Raw genomic sequence first — 17,752 nt, forward strand, 5'->3', positions numbered from 1 at the left:
TGACCTCCCTGCCGTGTAACAGTTCCATTCGTCCCCAGGTGTGCATGATCTTCAATGCTGGAGAGCTAACCCTGGTGGAATACGGGAGTAATGATACCCTGGGTTCTGTACGTACCGAATTCATGAACCCCCATCTCATCAGGTAACCCCCCAAGAGAATTCCTTTTTTGCCTTCGAATCCCTATGTCCTTGATTAACCTGAAAACTTCATCCCCTGGTACTTGAGTCCTTGATAAAACAGCCCAGCTGCCTGAGCCCATTTGCCTCACCTCATCTTTTACATTTCAGTGTCCGTATTAATGAGAGGCGTCAGCGAGGAATGGAAGAGAATAAGAAATTGGCTTATCTGGTTGATATTAAGACTATCGCTGTAGGTGAGTAAGGCCCTCTCATAACTTTAGTGACAAAATAGGGGTTTGCAGTGCACGTCCACATCACAGGATCGTGTGCGGTGGAGGATCCAGACACCTGAGAGGTAAGGTGTGACCCCCGCTGTGCCGTGGATGTGTGAAACGTTCAAATCCACGGGTGCATGTCTACATGTAGGTGCAGGTGTATATCCTGTAGATACACAGACCTGCCCATATAACTACTCATGTGCTCTCAGTGTGTATCTCGGGTCTGGAAAATTATTAATTGTAGAGCGGAACCACTAGCAAATTTATGTTTTCCTGCTTATAGGATCATAGATTCTTAAAACTGAAAGGGGCCTTATTATCCGTACATTTTGGCATTAGTAACTAGTGATGAGATGCTATTTGCATCTCACAGATGTCTGCATTTGTAAATCTTATTTTATCTATTAATTTTCAATTTTGAATTATGCAATGTTTAAGCACAGAGAACAGCACGGCACTCTCTAAGGAGTGCAGCGAATGGCATGCCCACGTGGTGCGGCTGTAAAGAGCAGGGCGCTGGGCTCAGACTGCCCACCACTCTACCGTGGTCTCGGGAGTCACTGACCCTTCTGAGTCCTAGTTTCCTCACCCACAAAACAGGGTAAAAACAGTACCTACCCCGTATGGAAAGCACTTAGACTAGTGTTCGGTACAGAACAACAATGGTAGCTGTTCATAGTACTATTAGTTTGTATCCATACCCAGTTCTGTCAAATCCTAACATTTCATTATATTTACCTTGGTTTTTTTTTATCTCTTCTCTTACTGATGGACACTTAAAGTGTTGGTTTTTCATGGTTACGGTGTTCAGTTCACAGAGATTTAGAGTGGAATCACTGAATCATAGAAGAGGTACATCTTTAATTTCACCAAATATTTCCAAATTGTTCTCCAAAGAGATTGTACCAATTTACATTTCTACCAGCAGTTAGAGTTCTCCTCCTTCCACATTCTCGCCAGTTCTTGCAATTGCCTGACGTCATTATTTGGCTCCATCTGATGTATGTGAAATCATATCTCCTGTATTTTTTTGCTGTCATTCATTTGTTTATTGGCTGTTTGGCTTTCTTCGTCTGTGAATTGCCAGATCGTATCCCTGGCCTTTTTTTTTTTAATCAGCTTGTCTTTTTTTTACTTGACTTTGAGGAGTTCTGTGTGTGTGTCCATTTATAGCCTTTGGTGGTTATTTGCAGTGGGGGTGTTTTAATTCAGCCTGCGGCTTGCCTTCTCTCTCCTCCTCAGTGTCTTCTAGCGTTAATATGTTTAAAATCTCATGTTCATCGCTTCTCTTTTTAATAAATAGTTTTTAACTTTCATGGTCTTATTTAAGAATTCCTTCCTTACTCCCTCTTGTATTGTAACATTTTTAAATTTTGCTTTTCACCTGAAATTTATTTTTTTGTGGCTAGGGATCTAATTTTATGTTTTTCCATATGTTTAACCATTTATTGAAAGTCCATTCTTCACCTACTAATTTGTTAATGTCATCTCTCATAAATCTAGTTTCCATATACTTACAGGTCTGTCTGTTCTTAAGATATTGTTACGTCTCGTGAATTCTGTATTTCATATCAGATTGCTGAGATCAGAAATGTGTCTATAATGGAAATAATAACATAGTCCAGTGGCCAGACTTCTAGTGGCAATAGTGAGCGGTGAGGCTCTGGGTAAGTCACCTCACTCTTCAGGTCACATTTCCAGCGTACGCAAAACAGAGTCCCTATAGCTCTAGCTTTCTGTGACTGTCCTTACAATTGGGCGTCAGAACAGGGCTTTATCATTTCTGCTCCTTAATTAAAGGAAAATTCATTTTTAGGTCGGTCTTCCCACTTGGAGACATTAGCTGGCATTTGGTCTTTAGCTTCAGTACATATACCAAAGGCAGGCACATTGCCTATTAATAATGGGCCATTATCAACAGAGTTGTGAATGGGCTTTATTCAGGAGACTTCCTGAAAGCATCCTAGCCATCCGTGAGGGGTCTGTGTTAAGTGTGATCATTTCTTATCTTGTCTACAAGGTTCAGACCAAATTGTTCATCCCCTGTCCTGACCAGCCTGGCCTGAGTCAGAGGTTCCTCCGGTTTCTCTGTGCGCCTTCGCCACTGTTTGTGCCTTCGAGCCCTTCCATCACAGGCTGTCCAATGTGCAGGCAGTGCCCTGGAACCGATCCTATTGTCAAGGCCATGTCCTGTATCAGCCTTTCCTCCCTGGTGCACCGTGATGGGGTACATCCTTAACATGCTCAGTGCTGCCTCAGAAGATTTCAGGAGTAATAGAAGCCAGTCGCTCCACAGTTCCTGTCTACTCTGAGACAACGCCAGGAGTGCCAGAGAGGAATCACGTTTCTTGTTGTTGTTGTTTAGATTTTATTTATTTATCTTTAGAAGGTAAGGGAAGGAGAAAGGGAGAGAAATATCAATGTATGGTTGCTTCTCATGCGTCCCCTGCTGGGAACTGGCCTGCAACCCAGGCACGTGCCCTGAGTGGGAATCGAACCGCGATCCTCTGCTTAGCAGGCCCGCTCTCAACGTTTCTTGTTTGTTTGTTTGTTTGTTTGTTTTAATTTATTGATTTTAGAGAGAGAGACAAGAAGGGGGGAGAGAAAGAAAGACAGAGAGAAAGAGAAACATTGATTTGTTGATCAACTTATTTTTATATTGAAATATGTGCCCTTACTGGAGCTTGAACCCACAACCTTGGGTTGTATTAGGACAACACTCTAACCAACCAAGCTATGCAGCCAGAGTGGGAATCGTATTTTTTGATGAGTCTGGACCTTTTGAGTTAACTACAGAGTTAAACAAAACCTCAACAGTTCTCAGAGAAACCCAGCATCTTAAGCATCGTAGCAAACTGATGTGTTGGCCATCCGCATTCCTCAGGACGCACTCTGGGCTGATACAACATTCCTAAAGCCCCACCTGTGATCAGAAGGCCAGGCTTTTGCAGGATGCCTCATGCCCTGTATATGATTATGTGGAATGTCTCATCTTAATCCTGTCTCCTTTACTCTCTAGTGGATCTGATTGGTGGCTACAACATTGGCACCATCAGCCATGAGAGCCGTGTGGATTGGCTGGAACTTAATGAGACGGGGCACAAGCTTCTCTTCAGGGACCGCAAACTTCGTGTGAGCAGGGTTACTAAGGCCTTAGCCATTGACCCGTCCATAGAGGATGTGGTACCTGCTGCTACCAGGGATTGTGGGGGGTGGGATGGGACATCATTGCTTGGTGCTGTGCTGTTAGCATAGCACAAAGCCCAGAAGAACCAACATTCTTTGTATCGGATACTGCAACCCATCCTTGCTGCCCTTAAGGAGATTGTGTCACAATGGCACCAAAGTCAGGAGGGGAATTTGAGAGTTGGTTTCTACTGGACTACTCACAGGTCCGTGCCCCCGGGAAACTTCCTTACCCCCTGCACTCCTCCTCCCCCTCCTCATCCTGACCTTCACCCACACCTGCTACCCCTGCAGTGCACGTCAGCCGCGCTTGTCTGACAGCGCTGCAGCTGGCTCGAGGGCGGTCTCCTCGTCACTCGTTGATTCTGATTTCAGTATGGTACCACCAAAGAGTTCAACCTCAGGGGCAAAGGGATATCTGCTGGTTTTTCATTTTATTTTTCAGTGTTATGTGAAAGCCACATCACAAATTTCCAGGCCATTTACTTTGTCTGGTGGCTTTACTTTTGTGATCCAGACTGGTGACTCTGGCCCAGTTACTCTAAGAATGAAAGTCTGACCTTCACCTATCTTAAACTCCTAGGGTGTAGATCTTTGCTCTGTATCTGACCAGTCAGAATATTCCAACTCAACATAAACTTCAAGGGTTGCAGGTCAATAAGCTTTGAAATTCAGCAGGTACCTACCTGGTGGGTTAGCCACATTTCACCACCAGGGCAAGGGCAGAGACCTGAAAACACTGCGCACACCCTTCTGATTGTGCTGTCTGCCTCTTTCTTCTTCAGCTGCATCTGTACGATATCGAAAGCTGCTCTAAGACGATGATTCTCAACTTCTGCTCCTACGTGCAGTGGGTCCCAGGAAGTGATGTGCTGGTGGCTCAGAACCGAAACAGCTTGTGTGTGTGGTACAACATTGAGGCACCTGAGCGGGTCACCATGTCCCCTATAAGGGTATGTCGACACCAAGGCTCCTCAGACATCGAGTCAGGCTGATTACTTAGAGCACCGAGGGGGCTCCAAAGGCTACTTGGTTTTCTCTGCCCGCCTCCCCTCATCTCTGGGAGGAGTCAGTAAGTAAAGCTGAGACTCCTTCCCCACAATGGACCAGGCCCCAGAACCATTCTTGCTCAGATGCCTGACTTTCTGTTGGACCCCTGGAGTGTGGGTCTCTATGACAGGGGCCCTGGGAATTCACCGGGTGACAGGGGGCGTTCCCTCAGGCTGGTAGATCCCTGCCAGGAGGAGCAGTTCCTGTCACTTCCGCAGGTGCCGGCTCTGCAGACACCATTCGGAGCTGTAATTCCTTTTTGCTCAGATGGCAGGTCAGACCCTGTCTCCTGTCCTCCCACATCACACACTCAGGGGGCCACCCCCAGATCTGGGGACCAGAAGGAAGGAAGAGAGGCCCCGTGCCAGGTTAGGGTGACTGGTGTGGGTGTGCATAGAGCACATGGTACTTCCTTTTTGCTCTTTTTCTGTATTTCTTTTTTCTGCTTTCTTGTTTCATTTTAGGCTGATGAAGATTGGGGTTTTTTTTGTTTGTTTGTCTTTTACTTCTTAAACACCCTTTTTTCACTTTTTTGTTTTGGAGGTTATACATTGTATTTCTGTAGTGATTACTCTTGAAAGTTTACCATGTACATAAATTAACAAAGTCAATCAGTGTCTAACCTCCACTCCCCTGCAAACAATACAGGGACATTAAAAAGGACCTTTGTTAACTTCAGTTACTTCCCCTTTGCCATTATTATCCAGGATTTTAGTTCTCTTTTGTTATTAGACGTTATTGTTTTATACAATTTGCTTAGATTAACCATCACGGTACCAGTTTCTTCGTTCGCCTTTTCTTTGCGCATGGCAGACCGTTCCTCTAGAGTTCTTTTTCTTCTTGAAAGACAGTCTTCTCACGATGAAAGCTTTGTTTTTGAATATCTGAAAATGTTTCTATTTGGCCTTTGTCATTTTTAAAAAAATTCTATCTATCTGTCTATTTATTTATTTAACTGGGACCTGGCCCACAACCCAGGTGTGTGCCCTGAGCAGGAATTGAATGGGCAGCCTTTCAGTTTGCAGGTGATGCTCAACCCACTGAACCACACCAGTCAGGGCTATTGTTCTTGAAAGATGGTTGGACTCAGTACCCAGTTCTGGACTGACTTAATTTTCTTAGCCTTTTGCAAATATTGTCCCATTGATTGACTTATTTTGTATTCCATGGTTGTTTCAAAACTGATATTTTTAGTGTCTGAAATCCTTGGAAGTCCAAAACTGCTGTTCATAGTTATTGTTTACTCCTATATAGTGTTTTGTTAACTCATATTTGTGTTTTTTTTTTAATTATGAGCCCATGTCACGTTGAATCTTTGGAATCCCAAGGACCTGGATGTTTTCCTCTACAGGTGACTTGAGTTTGCTTCTGCAGGAATCAGGCCTGTTAGTGACCAGTGCCACCTGTGGTGCCTTTACTGAAGAAAGGGCCCCAGGTTCATGGGGGACCCTCGGACTCGGCGTCCCCATCATGCTGGGGGACCCAAGGTCTATCTATTCTCCTGACACTGCGTTTGCCTTCAGAGCAAATTCTTCCCACTTGCTCAACTTTCATATTTTCTTGCTCAGGTTTTAGCGTGCTGATCTTTTACTTTCTCTCCTTCCCTTTCTCTCTCTCTTGCTCTTGTTTTGGCTCTTTCTTTCTTTTTTGAGGGGGAAGAATGGAAGAGGAAGTAAGAAGCATTCCTAGTGATTTCCTCAGTTGAAGTCAGCATTGCATTAAAAAGTATGCCAGGTTCGCCCTGATGGGTGTGACTTAGTGGGTTGGGCCTCATCCCACAACCAAAAGTCACAGGTTTGATTCCCAGTCAGGACACATGCCTAGATTGCAGGCCAGGTCACCTGGTGGGGGCATGTGAAAGGCAGCTGATAAATGTTTATCTCCCTCTCTCTTTCTCTTCGTCTCTCTAAAAATAAATAACTAAAACCTTTTTAAAAAACCCCACAGTGTGCCAGGTTCAAGTTGCCTTTGAAGGGGAGCATCCTTAAGAACACCTAGTCACAGCCTTGCTGGAAGCAGGAGTGGCTGTTACATGTTGTCACCTTACCTGCAGGCATTAGTGGCATCGTGGTTGTGACTGCTTCGACCTGCGTGTGGCCCCGTAGATAAGGGGTTTTCATCTCCCCGAGGGAAACTAAATGTTAGGAGAGCCAGGTCATTGGGTGAGGGTGGGTGTGTCCTGCATTTGACTCATGGAGACACTAACTTAGAATTTGGGTGGGGTGGGGATTGAATTTTTACAGGGTGACGTTGTAGGAGTGGAGCGGGGCGGGGGAAAGACCGAGGTGATGGTGACCGAAGGTGTGACTACAGTTGCCTACACGCTGGATGAAGGTCTTATTGAGTTTGGAACAGCCATTGATGATGGCAACTACACCCGGTAAGGAGCCGGGCCTCAAACCAGCAGCGTGGAGTGGGTCCTATCTCAACAGGACCTGGTGACCCGGGAGGAGATTAGACAAAAAGGGCAGACAGTTGCCTGGCCCTCTCCTCCCCACCCCATCACCCCTGTTCCTCCGTGTCTTCCTGACCCTGGACTCAGTCCTTGTGCCTCGGTTCCTTCCTTCTCCAGGGCAACAGCCTTCTTGGAGACTCTGGAAATGACCCCAGAAACAGAGGCAATGTGGAAAACCTTGAGTAAGCTGGCGCTAGAGGCGAGGCAGCTGCACATTGCTGAGAGGTGAGAGGGCCCACAGAGCGAGGTGCCTGGCAGCGAGAAGTCTGACCACATGGGTGTTTTACGTGTGGGCAGCTCCTGTCCTGGGTTAAGGCCCTGCTTCCGTCCTGTGCCAGCAAATGTCAGCGAGCCCTTCCAAAGTACAGTTATTCCAAACCCAGGACTCTCACCCTGGACTGTGAGAGTGTGTCTTTTGTTGTTTCTGCTTCCCCTTGTAACTAGGGGCCCTTTTCAAAAATTTTAACACCTGTACCCTACAATCCAGACATTGATGTGTATATTCTGAGTATGGTATAGAGCGTAGTTAATAGGCCAGACTTGGGACTTGAGACTCTTAGAGTTCAAATTTGGGCTCCATTTACCGACTTGTGTAACCTTGGAGAGAGGACATAACCTTTCCAAGCCTTGGTACCTCAACCCCCTCTGTGTGAGGTGGGGATATGACAGAACTTACCTTGAAGGTTGGTGAAGGATGGCGGCGGTGGCAGTGGAGAACAACTGAGAGCCTCCAGGCAAACAGCACCGATTGCAGGTGTTCAGTAAATGCCAGCTGCTGCAGTTCTGGCTGGCAGTCATCCTGGTCCCCTCCCACCACTTTCCCCACAGCCAGAATGTCAGCAAGTCCGGGTGACTCTGATCCAGGGTCTTCAAAACATGCCGAATGTCTTATCTGTCCAACTCTGCTGTCCCCACCCTAGAACTGGCCACCACCATCTCCTACCTGCAGTGTTGCAATAGCCTCTTAAGTAGTCTCACTGAGACTTACACCCTTAGATCCATTTATCCCATAGCAGCTGGGGTAATTTTATAAAAAAACATAAATTAGATTATGTCATTTTACTTGCTCAGCATCTACCAGTAGCTTACTATTGTCCTCAGTAAAAAACCCACACCCTTTGCCATGTTTTAAGGCCCTGCAATACCTGGCTTCTGCTTCCTTCTCCTACCAGGTACCTACTTGCCCACTAGTCTCCACCTGCACTGGCATCCTTTCAGCCCTTTGAGCATGCTGGGCTCACTCCTGCCACAGGGCCTTTACACTAGCTGTCCCTTCTGCTGGCAATAATTTTCCCCCTTTGCATGATTGCCCCCTTCTTGTATTCAGGTCTCAGTTCAGACGTCAGCGCCTCACCCAGGCCTTCTCTGACTGCCAACTTAAATAGTTCCCTCAGTTACTGTCTGTAATGTCATATTTTGTTTCCTTTTTCATTCTCTCAAATTATTATTTTTGTTTGTTTGCTAATTGTTTCCACCAGAAAGTAAGTTCCCTGAGACCAAGACCCTCACATCTGTCTTACTCCCTTTGTGTCTTCAGTTCTGGCAAGACCAGTGCCTGGCACATAATAGATGCTTAGTATATGCCTGCTAAGCCAATGAATTAATGATGACCCTATAGTAATATTACTGTTACTCTTATTGTATCCATACTGTAGGTGCTTTTCCGCTTTGGGCCATGTAGCAAAAGCTCGGTTCCTGCATGAGACCAATGAGATTGCAGATCAAGTGTCTCGGGAATATGCAAGTATTACCCTCCTGATTTCATTCAGTCTCCCCAGCTGAGATTTCTCTTAGTCCTCGGCTCCAGGCTCTATGAATCGTAGCTTTCTAGCCATGACTGATCTCCTCTACCCTGCCCATCCCCCACCTGCGCCCTCCAGTTGGACCATTTTGGAATTGCTTGCCAAACCTCAAGCCTGTGAGCCCATGAAGTTTTCAGCTTTCCCAGTCTGTTAGCTTCCACATCTCTCTGGCCTTCCTGTCTCAGCTTGCCCAGACAGAATGGCACCTGCAGCATGATAGGCTCACCAGAAGCTCCCTTTCCCCTGCAGGGTGGAGAAGGAACAGATTTTTATCAGGTCCGAGCACGTCTAGCCATGCTGGAAAAGAACTACAAACTGGCTGAAATGATCTTCTTGGAACAGGTAATGGGAGAGGAGGGACCAGAGGGAGGAGGTGGCCTGAAGCCATACAATTTGAGAAGCCCTCTTTAAGAAAAACTGCCTTGGAAGGGGCCCATGCAAATAAGGCGCCCTGAAGCTAAAGCCTCTGAGTTTCACAAGAAATTTGCCTCTGCTTGTGTATAAGTAAATGCCATCCAGGCTGGTATCTTAGCCAGGCCAAAGAGACCTTGCTGACTTCTGATCCTCATGTCTTCCCGGTGGCCCTCTGTCCTCTGCCTGGGTTCCCCTAGAATGCTGTTGAGGAGGCCATGGACATGTACCAGGAGCTACACCGTTGGGATGACTGCATCGCTGTGGCTGAGGCCAAGGTATCAGTTGTGTCTTCTCCACAGTGCTTCAGAACTCAGTTCCACCAACATGAGAAACCTCCACTTGTAAGGAGGCTGTAGGAACTGGAACGGGTTGGGGCTGGGAGCTAACATGGTGGGGGGTCAGGACACTGTGTAGAGGAGGATTCCCGGTGCTCCGGTGGGATTGCAGAAGCACGGGAGGCAGCAGGGCGGGAAGGAGACAGGTGACTCCCCGTTCTCTGCTGTGTCCCCAGGGGCACCCCGCTCTAGAAAAGCTGCGCCAGAGTTACTACCAGTGGCTGATGGACACCCAGCAAGAAGAGCGAGCAGGCGAACTGCAGGAGAGCCAGGGGGATGGGCTAGCAGCCATCAGCCTCTACCTCAAAGCGGGGCTCCCTGCCAGAGCCGCTCGGCTGGTGCTGACCCAGGAGGAACTGCTAGCCAACACCCAGCTGGTGGAACACATCACTGCAGCCCTTATCAAGGGGGAACTGTACGAAAGGGTATGGCTGGCTTCCTGTTCCTGACCCTATTCCCAGGGCTCAGCGCCCCTCTCCTACCCAGAGGGGCTTGGAGTGCATTGCCCTCCATGACTGGTGGCCGAGTCTCTTCTTGTTGGGGCTGGTACTTGATTCTTTGTAAGGGTTAGTAAGGGTTTCCTGGTAGTGATATATAGTATGTGTTCACAGGCAGGTGATCTCTTTGAAAAGATTCGAAATCCACAGCGGGCCCTGGAGTGTTACTGTAAAGGCAACGCTTTCATGAAAGGTAGGGGTCACCCACAACCCGTCCTTCAGTGTCAGGCACTCCTGTGCATCTGTTCAGGCTGACGGGCTTCCCTTCTCCGTGCCTCCACTTCTCACCTGTTTTCCACACTTCATTTCCCTGGCTCACTCTCCCTGAGTCCTGTCCCTGGAAGTCCGAGCTGAGTGCCTCTCCATCTCTGGCAGCGGTGGAGCTGGCTCGAATGGCATTCCCAGGAGAGGTGGTGAGACTAGAGGAAGCGTGGGGGGACCACCTGGTGCAGCAGAAGCAGCTTGACGCAGCCATTAACCACTATATTGAAGCCAGGTATGAGGGTCTGGGGTGCAGAGGAGATTGGGTATGTGCAAGTAAGGGCACCGAGGCCTGAAGGAAGAGCTCTCAGAACGCAGCCTGGGGAATGCCCAAGGTGCCCTTCACCGCCACCCGTCTTTCTCTTTCCTCTAACACATCTATGCCTTTCCCAACTATGCCAGGTGCTCCATTAAGGCAATTGAAGCTGCCCTGGGTGCCCGCCAGTGGAAGAAGGCAATTTATATATTAGATCTACAGGACCGGAACACTGCGTCCAAATACTATCCCCGTGTGGCCCAGCACTATGCATCTCTGCAGGAGTACGAGGTGAGGACCAGCCCCTCTCTGCAGCCTGAGGCAGTCAGTTCAGTACGACAGGGAGAGAACCGGAAAGGGACGTGGGGGCCACCTCACCAGACCCTTCCTTCTAAGACCCAGCAACGTCACCACCCTGAATGGGAAGAAACGGTTTACTGACCCTGTTTCATTCCAGTATGACCCTCCTCCTGGGCCATCATGAATGATTCCTCGTGGATAATTCCAACTTAGCTAACATAGAAAATCTCTTGCACTGCAGCCAGGTGAGGCCCTTGTAAATTTCCATTGTGTTGCCCTCATACTGGTTTTGGCTGGTCTTTTTTCCAAAAGAGTAGAAGGTGTGAGATACCCACAGTCATCTCTTCTCTGTTACAGTACGAAAACCGTATCCCAGGCTCTATCTACTGCAGCCCGGCCGAGGTTTCCTCTTTCCCCCTGCAGGCTGCTTTAGCTCTGTCGCTCTGACCTTTTGCATCTGCCTCTCTCAACCAGATTGCTGAGGAACTCTACGTTAAGGGAGACCGGACAAAAGATGCGATAGACATGTACACCCAGGCTGGCCGCTGGGAGCAGGCCCACAAGGTAGAGAGGGTGTGGGGCCGTGACCAGAGAGTTCCATCCTGGTGGTTGTGGTGCCACTCTCCTTCGTCTCTGATCGGCCTCCCATTTCCCTGGGTTCCCAAAAAGCTGAGGAAGTACCAAAACACAGTCAGGGTAACTTTGATCCCTCGCCATAGGGAAAGGCAAGGACAAAGAGAGACCTGAGTCCCCAGACCTGTAAGTCTGAAGAGCCGGTGGTCTTGGGAGCTGGGGAATCTGGAATACCACTCCTGACGCTCCGGCGGCATTGGCAGCTGTGTTCTCACTCCCACTCCCAGAACCCGGTGGCCACAGTATGAGGGTGGCAGTGGGAACAGAGGCCCCCAGAGCACGGCATCTCTGACCCTCCTGCCTTAGTACAATATAGTCCTTACTCGGCTCCTTATGGACTTGGAAGTCCTTGCACTGACTGGTAGGGTGGCAGTAACCACACTCCTGGTTGCGCGGCAGAAAGTTCAGAGGTCTGTGAAGATAGGTTCCCTTCAGCCCCACTTCCCTCAGGAACTGGCACCTGAGGCTACTCTTGCTTTGTGCGCACAGCTGGCGACGAAGTGTATGAGACCAGAAGAGGTGTCGGTGCTGTACATCACCCAGGCGCAGGAGATGGAGAAGCAGGGCAAGTATCGCGAGGCTGAAAGGTGAGCAGGGCCCCTGAGGAGGAGTGGAGGGGGAGGAGATGGGGTCTGAGGGGGTGTCCTATGCAGGAGTGACCCTCGCTGCAGAAGTGTGGGTCTAGGAGGCTCCAAGAGTGTCTCCTTTCCCCAGGCTGTATGTGACAGTGGAAGAGCCTGATCTCGCCATTACCATGTTCAAAAAGCACAAACTGTATGACGACATGATCCGCCTGGTGGGGAAGCACCACCCCGATCTCCTCAGTGACACACACCTCCACCTGGGCAAGGTGAGCCCTTCCTCTGTCCCTGCCCACCTCTTCATCAGACAAGCCACACGGGCCGCTGTCTCTGTGCTGACCCACCTCTCCACAGGAGCTGGAGGCTGAAGGCCGACTTCAGGAGGCTGAGTACCACTACCTTGAGGCCCAGGAGTGGAAGGCAACCGTGAACATGTACCGGTCCAATGGGCTTTGGGAAGAGGCCTATCGGGTAAGGAATCCCCAGGCCACACTGGAGGCGTAGTCCTCCTTCCCCACTCTCAAGTGTTTGTCTAATTCTCATCTGGGCGTGGGTCTCTGAAAAACATCCACACCTATACCCAGAATTTCTCGTGCAATCTTAAGGGTCTGTGGACCACCTGAAATCCGTCCTTGGCCCGTAAACAGGTTAAGAGACCCAGAAACTCAGCCTTCCCCCTGCTGTCCTAGCCCTGGTGCCTGACCCTTGCTGCAGCCCAGGCCAGGTCAGAGACCAGGAGGGAGCAGCCCCGTGTCCCTGCGCTGGCAGGCTGCCAAGTGGCTTTGTGTTACAGGTGGCCAAGGCTCACGGGGGACCTAACGCCCATAGACACGTGGCCTACCTGTGGGCAAGGAGCCTGGGAGGAGAGGCTGCGGTTCGGCTGCTTAACAAGCTGGGGCTCCTGGAAGCTGCGGTCGACCACGCAGCCGACAACTGGTGAGGCACTGAGCCTTCTCTGCCTGGCCCCGTTCCAGACAGAGCCTCCACGCTGGGGAGGAAGACCGAGGTGTAACTCATAAGCCTTTCTAAAAGCTGAGGCCGAGTGAAGAAGTGCGATAAGGAAAGAGCCGTAACTCTTCCCCTATTCCTTGGGTCTCAGAACAGTGTTTAATCTTTGGCTGTTCTGAAGATAAAAGTGGAGAGAGAGCGCTTTTAAGACTAAAGTGCATTAAGCCAGTATCTTATTTCTGAGTGACAGAAGTGATTCCGTTAAATTCGAAATGAGCTTTTCTCAGGTAAGTGTTACGGATGCCAGCAGTAGCCCTGCGTCAGTCGGAGTGCCGAGGGCAGTGTCACTGTCTCCGAGAAACTGTCTCTCTGCTACTACAGACGTGGCTCAGGAGGAGGAGTGGCAGCCCGGGGAGCCCTCCCCGCCCTGTGGCTGCAGTGCCGTGAGGCCCAGCACCCCTTCCCTGCTTTCTGCCCATCCCACTCATCCCCTAGTGTCAGGAAGCACAGGCTTTTCCAAATGCGTCCCGATCCGTGGCGATGGTGATGGGACCATCCCAGGGCTGTGTGCCTGTTTCTTCACATCTCTCTGTGTTTCTGTATCAGTTCAGGCAGTTGTCTTTCTTAATCTCTCCCTTCCCCTCCTTTCTTGCCTCTTCTGTTTTTAAGGAAGTGTTGAGTAGGCAAACCTTACCTGCACCTTCCCTTTCAGCTCCTTTGACTTTGCTTTTGAACTCTCTCGGCTGGCCCTCAAGCACAAAACCCCCGAGATTCATCTCCGATATGCTATGTACCTGGAGGATGAGGTATGGATGCGATCCTTCTCCATTGCCCTCAGTGACCCTGACCGCAGAACCCTCCTGTCCACCCCCCAGCCCAGCGCGCCAGTGTTCCCACTTCAAGCCTCATGGCTGCCTGTGACGCCAGTCTCCTCATCATGTGTGCCTGCCCTGCTCTTCCTATAGGGTAAATTTGAAGAGGCTGAAGCGGAATTCATCAGGGCTGGCAAACCCAAGGAAGCGGTCCTCATGTGAGTGACCCCAGAAATTCTGAAACCCTGTCCTCCTGAGCCCGGCCCCAGGGCCTCTCACCGTCACGCACAGTGTCACCCAAACCTAGTCCCGGTGAACAGTACACCCTTCAGCGACATGCCCGTTTGTTCCCATCGTGGAGGCCTCAGCCCTGTGCTCAGCCTCTCCTGTGTTCCCATCTGGGGGCAGGTTTGTCCATAACCAGGATTGGGAGGCCGCTCAGCGTGTGGCCGAGGCCCATGACCCTGACAGCGTTGCTGAGGTGCTCGTGGGGCAGGCGCGGGTGGCCTTGGAGGAGAAGGACTTTCAGAAAGCAGAAGGACTGCTGCTTCGGGCCCAGAGACCAGGCCTGGCCCTCAATTTTTATAAGGTGGGACACCGGAATGAGGGCCGTGAGGGGAGGGGAAGAGCGTATCTGAGTCCACAGAGTGCTGCACAGACCTCTGGTATGAGAAAGATCAGGCTAGCACTGGGGAGGGGAAGGAGAAGAAGAGGGAGGAGGAAAGAGGAATCAGGGGCCATGCCACATGGGTGGCAGTGGGAAGCTGTCATGCCTTCCTCTGCCCCCCGATACCTGGAAATCTGAGCAGGAGGCTGGATTATGGAGCGATGCCCTGCGGATCTGCAAGGACTATGTGCCTGGCCAGCTGGAGGCTCTGCAGGAAGAGTATGAGCGGGAAGCTACCAAGAAGGGGGCCAGGTATGAAGCCAGGGGCCCCCCGAAATGTGGGCAGGGCTGGGGGGTGGGTCATAAAGTTCAGAATTGGCCATACCACCCCTCCCCATTCCTGTTACAAGCAGTGCCATCTCTACAGGGGCATGGAGGGGCTCGTGGAACAAGCTCGACAGTGGGAGCAGGCTGGGGAGTACAGCCGTGCAGTCGACTGTTACCTCAAAGTGCGGGACACAGGGAGCAGCAGCCTGGTGGAGAAGTGCTGGCTGAAGGTGAGGCCGGCCCCGCCCCGCCTGGCCTCCGCCTCCCCAGACCCCCATTCACGCCCAGCATTCCTTCGCAGACATTCATTGCTTTTCCCTGTCTTTTTGTTTTCAGTCGGGTAGTAGGTATCTGTTGAATACTTGCTAGATATAGGTCCAAAACCTCCGAAGGCTGTAAACGGGGGTGTCTGAGAGCCCTGACAGTAAGAAATTGGGGCAATTTGGACAGACATGTGGCTCAGTTAATGTTTTATCTGAATGAGGTGATCACTCGGTGGCCACTAAAGGGGGTGACTCAAAGTGAAGTTCAGAGAAGGCTGAGATCTCCACGGGTTGCAGGGGCTCGGGAGGCTCTATGAGGCAAATTCTAGGGCCTGGAGCTGGAGCCAGATGGAGCTTAGGAAGGAAGCAGAGGCTTCCCCTCCGCCCAGCACCTGGAAAGAAGCCTCCAGCAGATCAAGCCCAGCCAGTGTGTTTCATCAATTCTAAGACATACAAACAGTCACATTTTAGTGCCTTTGAAGTTGGGATACAGGCGCAGTTTAAATGGTGTGCCTTAGGTTCAGGCAAATATGGTATTAGGTGCCATGAGGGGTGAGATTGATCGGCCCCCTAAATAAAATGTTGGTTCGGTGATGCCCTTGCAGAATTTCCCTTAGTTTCTGAGGTCTTGTCACTGAATAGCCTGTAAAAGCTGGAGGGAAGGGAGTAAAAAGGAGTGATGATTGTTCTGAGAGTTTAGTGGATTTTATTTTTGTTTTTTGAAGATTTTATGTGTTTTTAGAGAGAGGGGAAGGGAGGGAGAAAGGGAGAGAAACATCGATGTGTGGTTGCCTCTCACACGCCCCCAACTGGGGACCTGGCCCACAACCCACTCATGTGCTCTGACTGGGAATCAAACTGGTGACCCTTTGGTTTTCAGGCCAGTGCTCAATCCCCTGAGCCACACCAGCCAGGGCAGAGTTTAGTGGATTTAATCAAGTATAATCATTATTAAGCATCTGCTGTGCCTTATTCTGAGGCATTGCTTATTGGGGTCTGTGCATGACTATACCTTCTTCAGATTGGGCAGAGGATGGCTTCCTGGGTGGGGGCAATTTAAGTTCTGAAGGATTTGGCGGGTAAAGAGAGACAGGCAAGAACAAGGTGGGGGAAGACCAGGAGGACTAGCACAGTCTGTAGCTAAACTAGGCCACATGAAAATTAAAATCTGGGGAGGCTGTCAGCATCACAGTGGAAACAGAGTAAGCTTATAGAGCACAGGGTTTATGGTTACTGTTAGGGCTGGAAGATGTCTCTAAGATCACCACTGGTCACTGTCCAACAGAAATGTAGTGCAAGTCACACACGTCATTTGAAATATTTTAGTAGCCACATTCAAGTGAGTAAAAAGAAACAGGTGAAAATAATTGTAACATTTTACCTAACCCAGTACACCTAAACTATTATTTCAACATGTAATCACTATAAACACGTGTTGAGATACACACGGTACATTCCTTCTTCCGTACTAAGTCTTCGAAACGCAAGTGCACTTAGCCTTATGGCGCATCTCAGCCGGGACGCCGCATGTGACCGGCAGCTGCTGTTCTGGACACTGCGAGTCCGGACCAACCATCGTTCTTGTCGTGAAGAAACTGAGGCTTGGAGAAGCCCCACACGAATATTTATGAAATGTCCTGGACTGCTGTTTTCGGGTTTCTTTACCTACACCATTTTGCTAAGATTCTGTTTGTGACAAAGAACTCAAGAAACCAGTTTGTCAAAGGTGGCAGGACCAAATACAGTGACCTTAGCAAGGAGTGTCTAACAGAGGATGAGTCAAGAGGTGCTGATGGACCATGAGGCAGGCTTTTCCTAGGAGGGTGGAAGGTGAGGGAGAGTTTAGAAGAGCAAGTTGGCAACTGGAGGGAAAAAACAGACCAGGCCGAAGACCCCCAGTGGTCCTTGTCTCTCCTCCCCATCTCCCTCTTCTGTTCAACCACTCAGGCAGCCGAGCTCTCCATCAAGTTTCTGCCTCCGCAGCGCAGTCTGGAAGTAGTTCGGGCTGTAGGACCCCAGCTGGCTGGAATTGGAAAGCACTGTGCAGTAAGTCGGGTGCGGGGGCTGAGGAGACAGGTTTCGAAGAGGTGGGGGGAGTGGTGACATGGAAGCAAGTGTGTGAGGTGGGCCTCTTGGCAGGCGTGGCATGCACTTGTGGGGACACCAGGTGAAGAGTTCACAGAGGGCAAACTGAGGCATGGAGAGGAAAGATGGCCTCCAGTCTCAGGTTTCCCTCCGTGCAGGCTGCGGAGCTCTATCTGAACCTGGACCTAGTCAAGGAAGCCATCGACGCTTTCATGGAGGCTGAGGAGTGGAACAAGGCCAAGCGTGTGGCCAAGGAGTTAGATCCCCGGTAAGCTCACTGCCCCTTCTCACTGGGAAATTCTTAATTTCCTTTTGTAAAAACTAAGATTGGAGAAAGTTCTCATAGGAAGGGTGTGACCATGAGACCATCCGGGACCATGAAGTGTGAGATCTCTGCACATCTTCACAGGTACGAAGACTATGTGGACCAGCATTATAAAGAGTTCCTCAAGGACCAGGGCAAAGTGGACTCGGTGAGGCTTGAGGAGCCAGTAGGAGGCAGAACACACGAGAAGGCTTGAAATTCTCTCCCTCTTCTCCCC

General features: G+C 49.9%; 1 protein-coding gene across 1 annotated transcript in view; it reads left to right on the forward strand.

Annotated features, from left to right (window-relative positions):
* The window catches only part of IFT172 (intraflagellar transport 172), a 31,629-nt gene that overhangs the window by 9,627 nt on the left and 4,250 nt on the right, over positions 1–17,752 (forward strand). The window contains exons 13-38 of the mRNA XM_037066688.1: positions 39–142; positions 289–374; positions 3,418–3,530; positions 4,370–4,537; positions 6,878–7,014; positions 7,207–7,314; positions 8,745–8,829; positions 9,141–9,233; positions 9,503–9,580; positions 9,817–10,065; positions 10,252–10,330; positions 10,513–10,633; positions 10,801–10,945; positions 11,429–11,518; positions 12,077–12,174; positions 12,302–12,437; positions 12,523–12,639; positions 12,962–13,104; positions 13,829–13,922; positions 14,082–14,146; positions 14,337–14,517; positions 14,738–14,847; positions 14,963–15,092; positions 17,073–17,171; positions 17,369–17,478; positions 17,620–17,683. Of these exons, the coding sequence (XP_036922583.1) occupies positions 39–142; positions 289–374; positions 3,418–3,530; positions 4,370–4,537; positions 6,878–7,014; positions 7,207–7,314; positions 8,745–8,829; positions 9,141–9,233; positions 9,503–9,580; positions 9,817–10,065; positions 10,252–10,330; positions 10,513–10,633; positions 10,801–10,945; positions 11,429–11,518; positions 12,077–12,174; positions 12,302–12,437; positions 12,523–12,639; positions 12,962–13,104; positions 13,829–13,922; positions 14,082–14,146; positions 14,337–14,517; positions 14,738–14,847; positions 14,963–15,092; positions 17,073–17,171; positions 17,369–17,478; positions 17,620–17,683 (3,003 nt within the window). The remainder of the gene's footprint in view (positions 1–38; positions 143–288; positions 375–3,417; positions 3,531–4,369; positions 4,538–6,877; positions 7,015–7,206; positions 7,315–8,744; positions 8,830–9,140; positions 9,234–9,502; positions 9,581–9,816; positions 10,066–10,251; positions 10,331–10,512; positions 10,634–10,800; positions 10,946–11,428; positions 11,519–12,076; positions 12,175–12,301; positions 12,438–12,522; positions 12,640–12,961; positions 13,105–13,828; positions 13,923–14,081; positions 14,147–14,336; positions 14,518–14,737; positions 14,848–14,962; positions 15,093–17,072; positions 17,172–17,368; positions 17,479–17,619; positions 17,684–17,752) is intronic.

The sequence above is a fragment of the Sturnira hondurensis genome, unplaced genomic scaffold, assembly GCF_014824575.4.
Source record: "Sturnira hondurensis isolate 20B ecotype Veracruz unplaced genomic scaffold, ASM1482457v3 Scaffold0016663, whole genome shotgun sequence".
NCBI classification, from domain to species: domain Eukaryota; kingdom Metazoa; phylum Chordata; class Mammalia; order Chiroptera; family Phyllostomidae; genus Sturnira; species Sturnira hondurensis.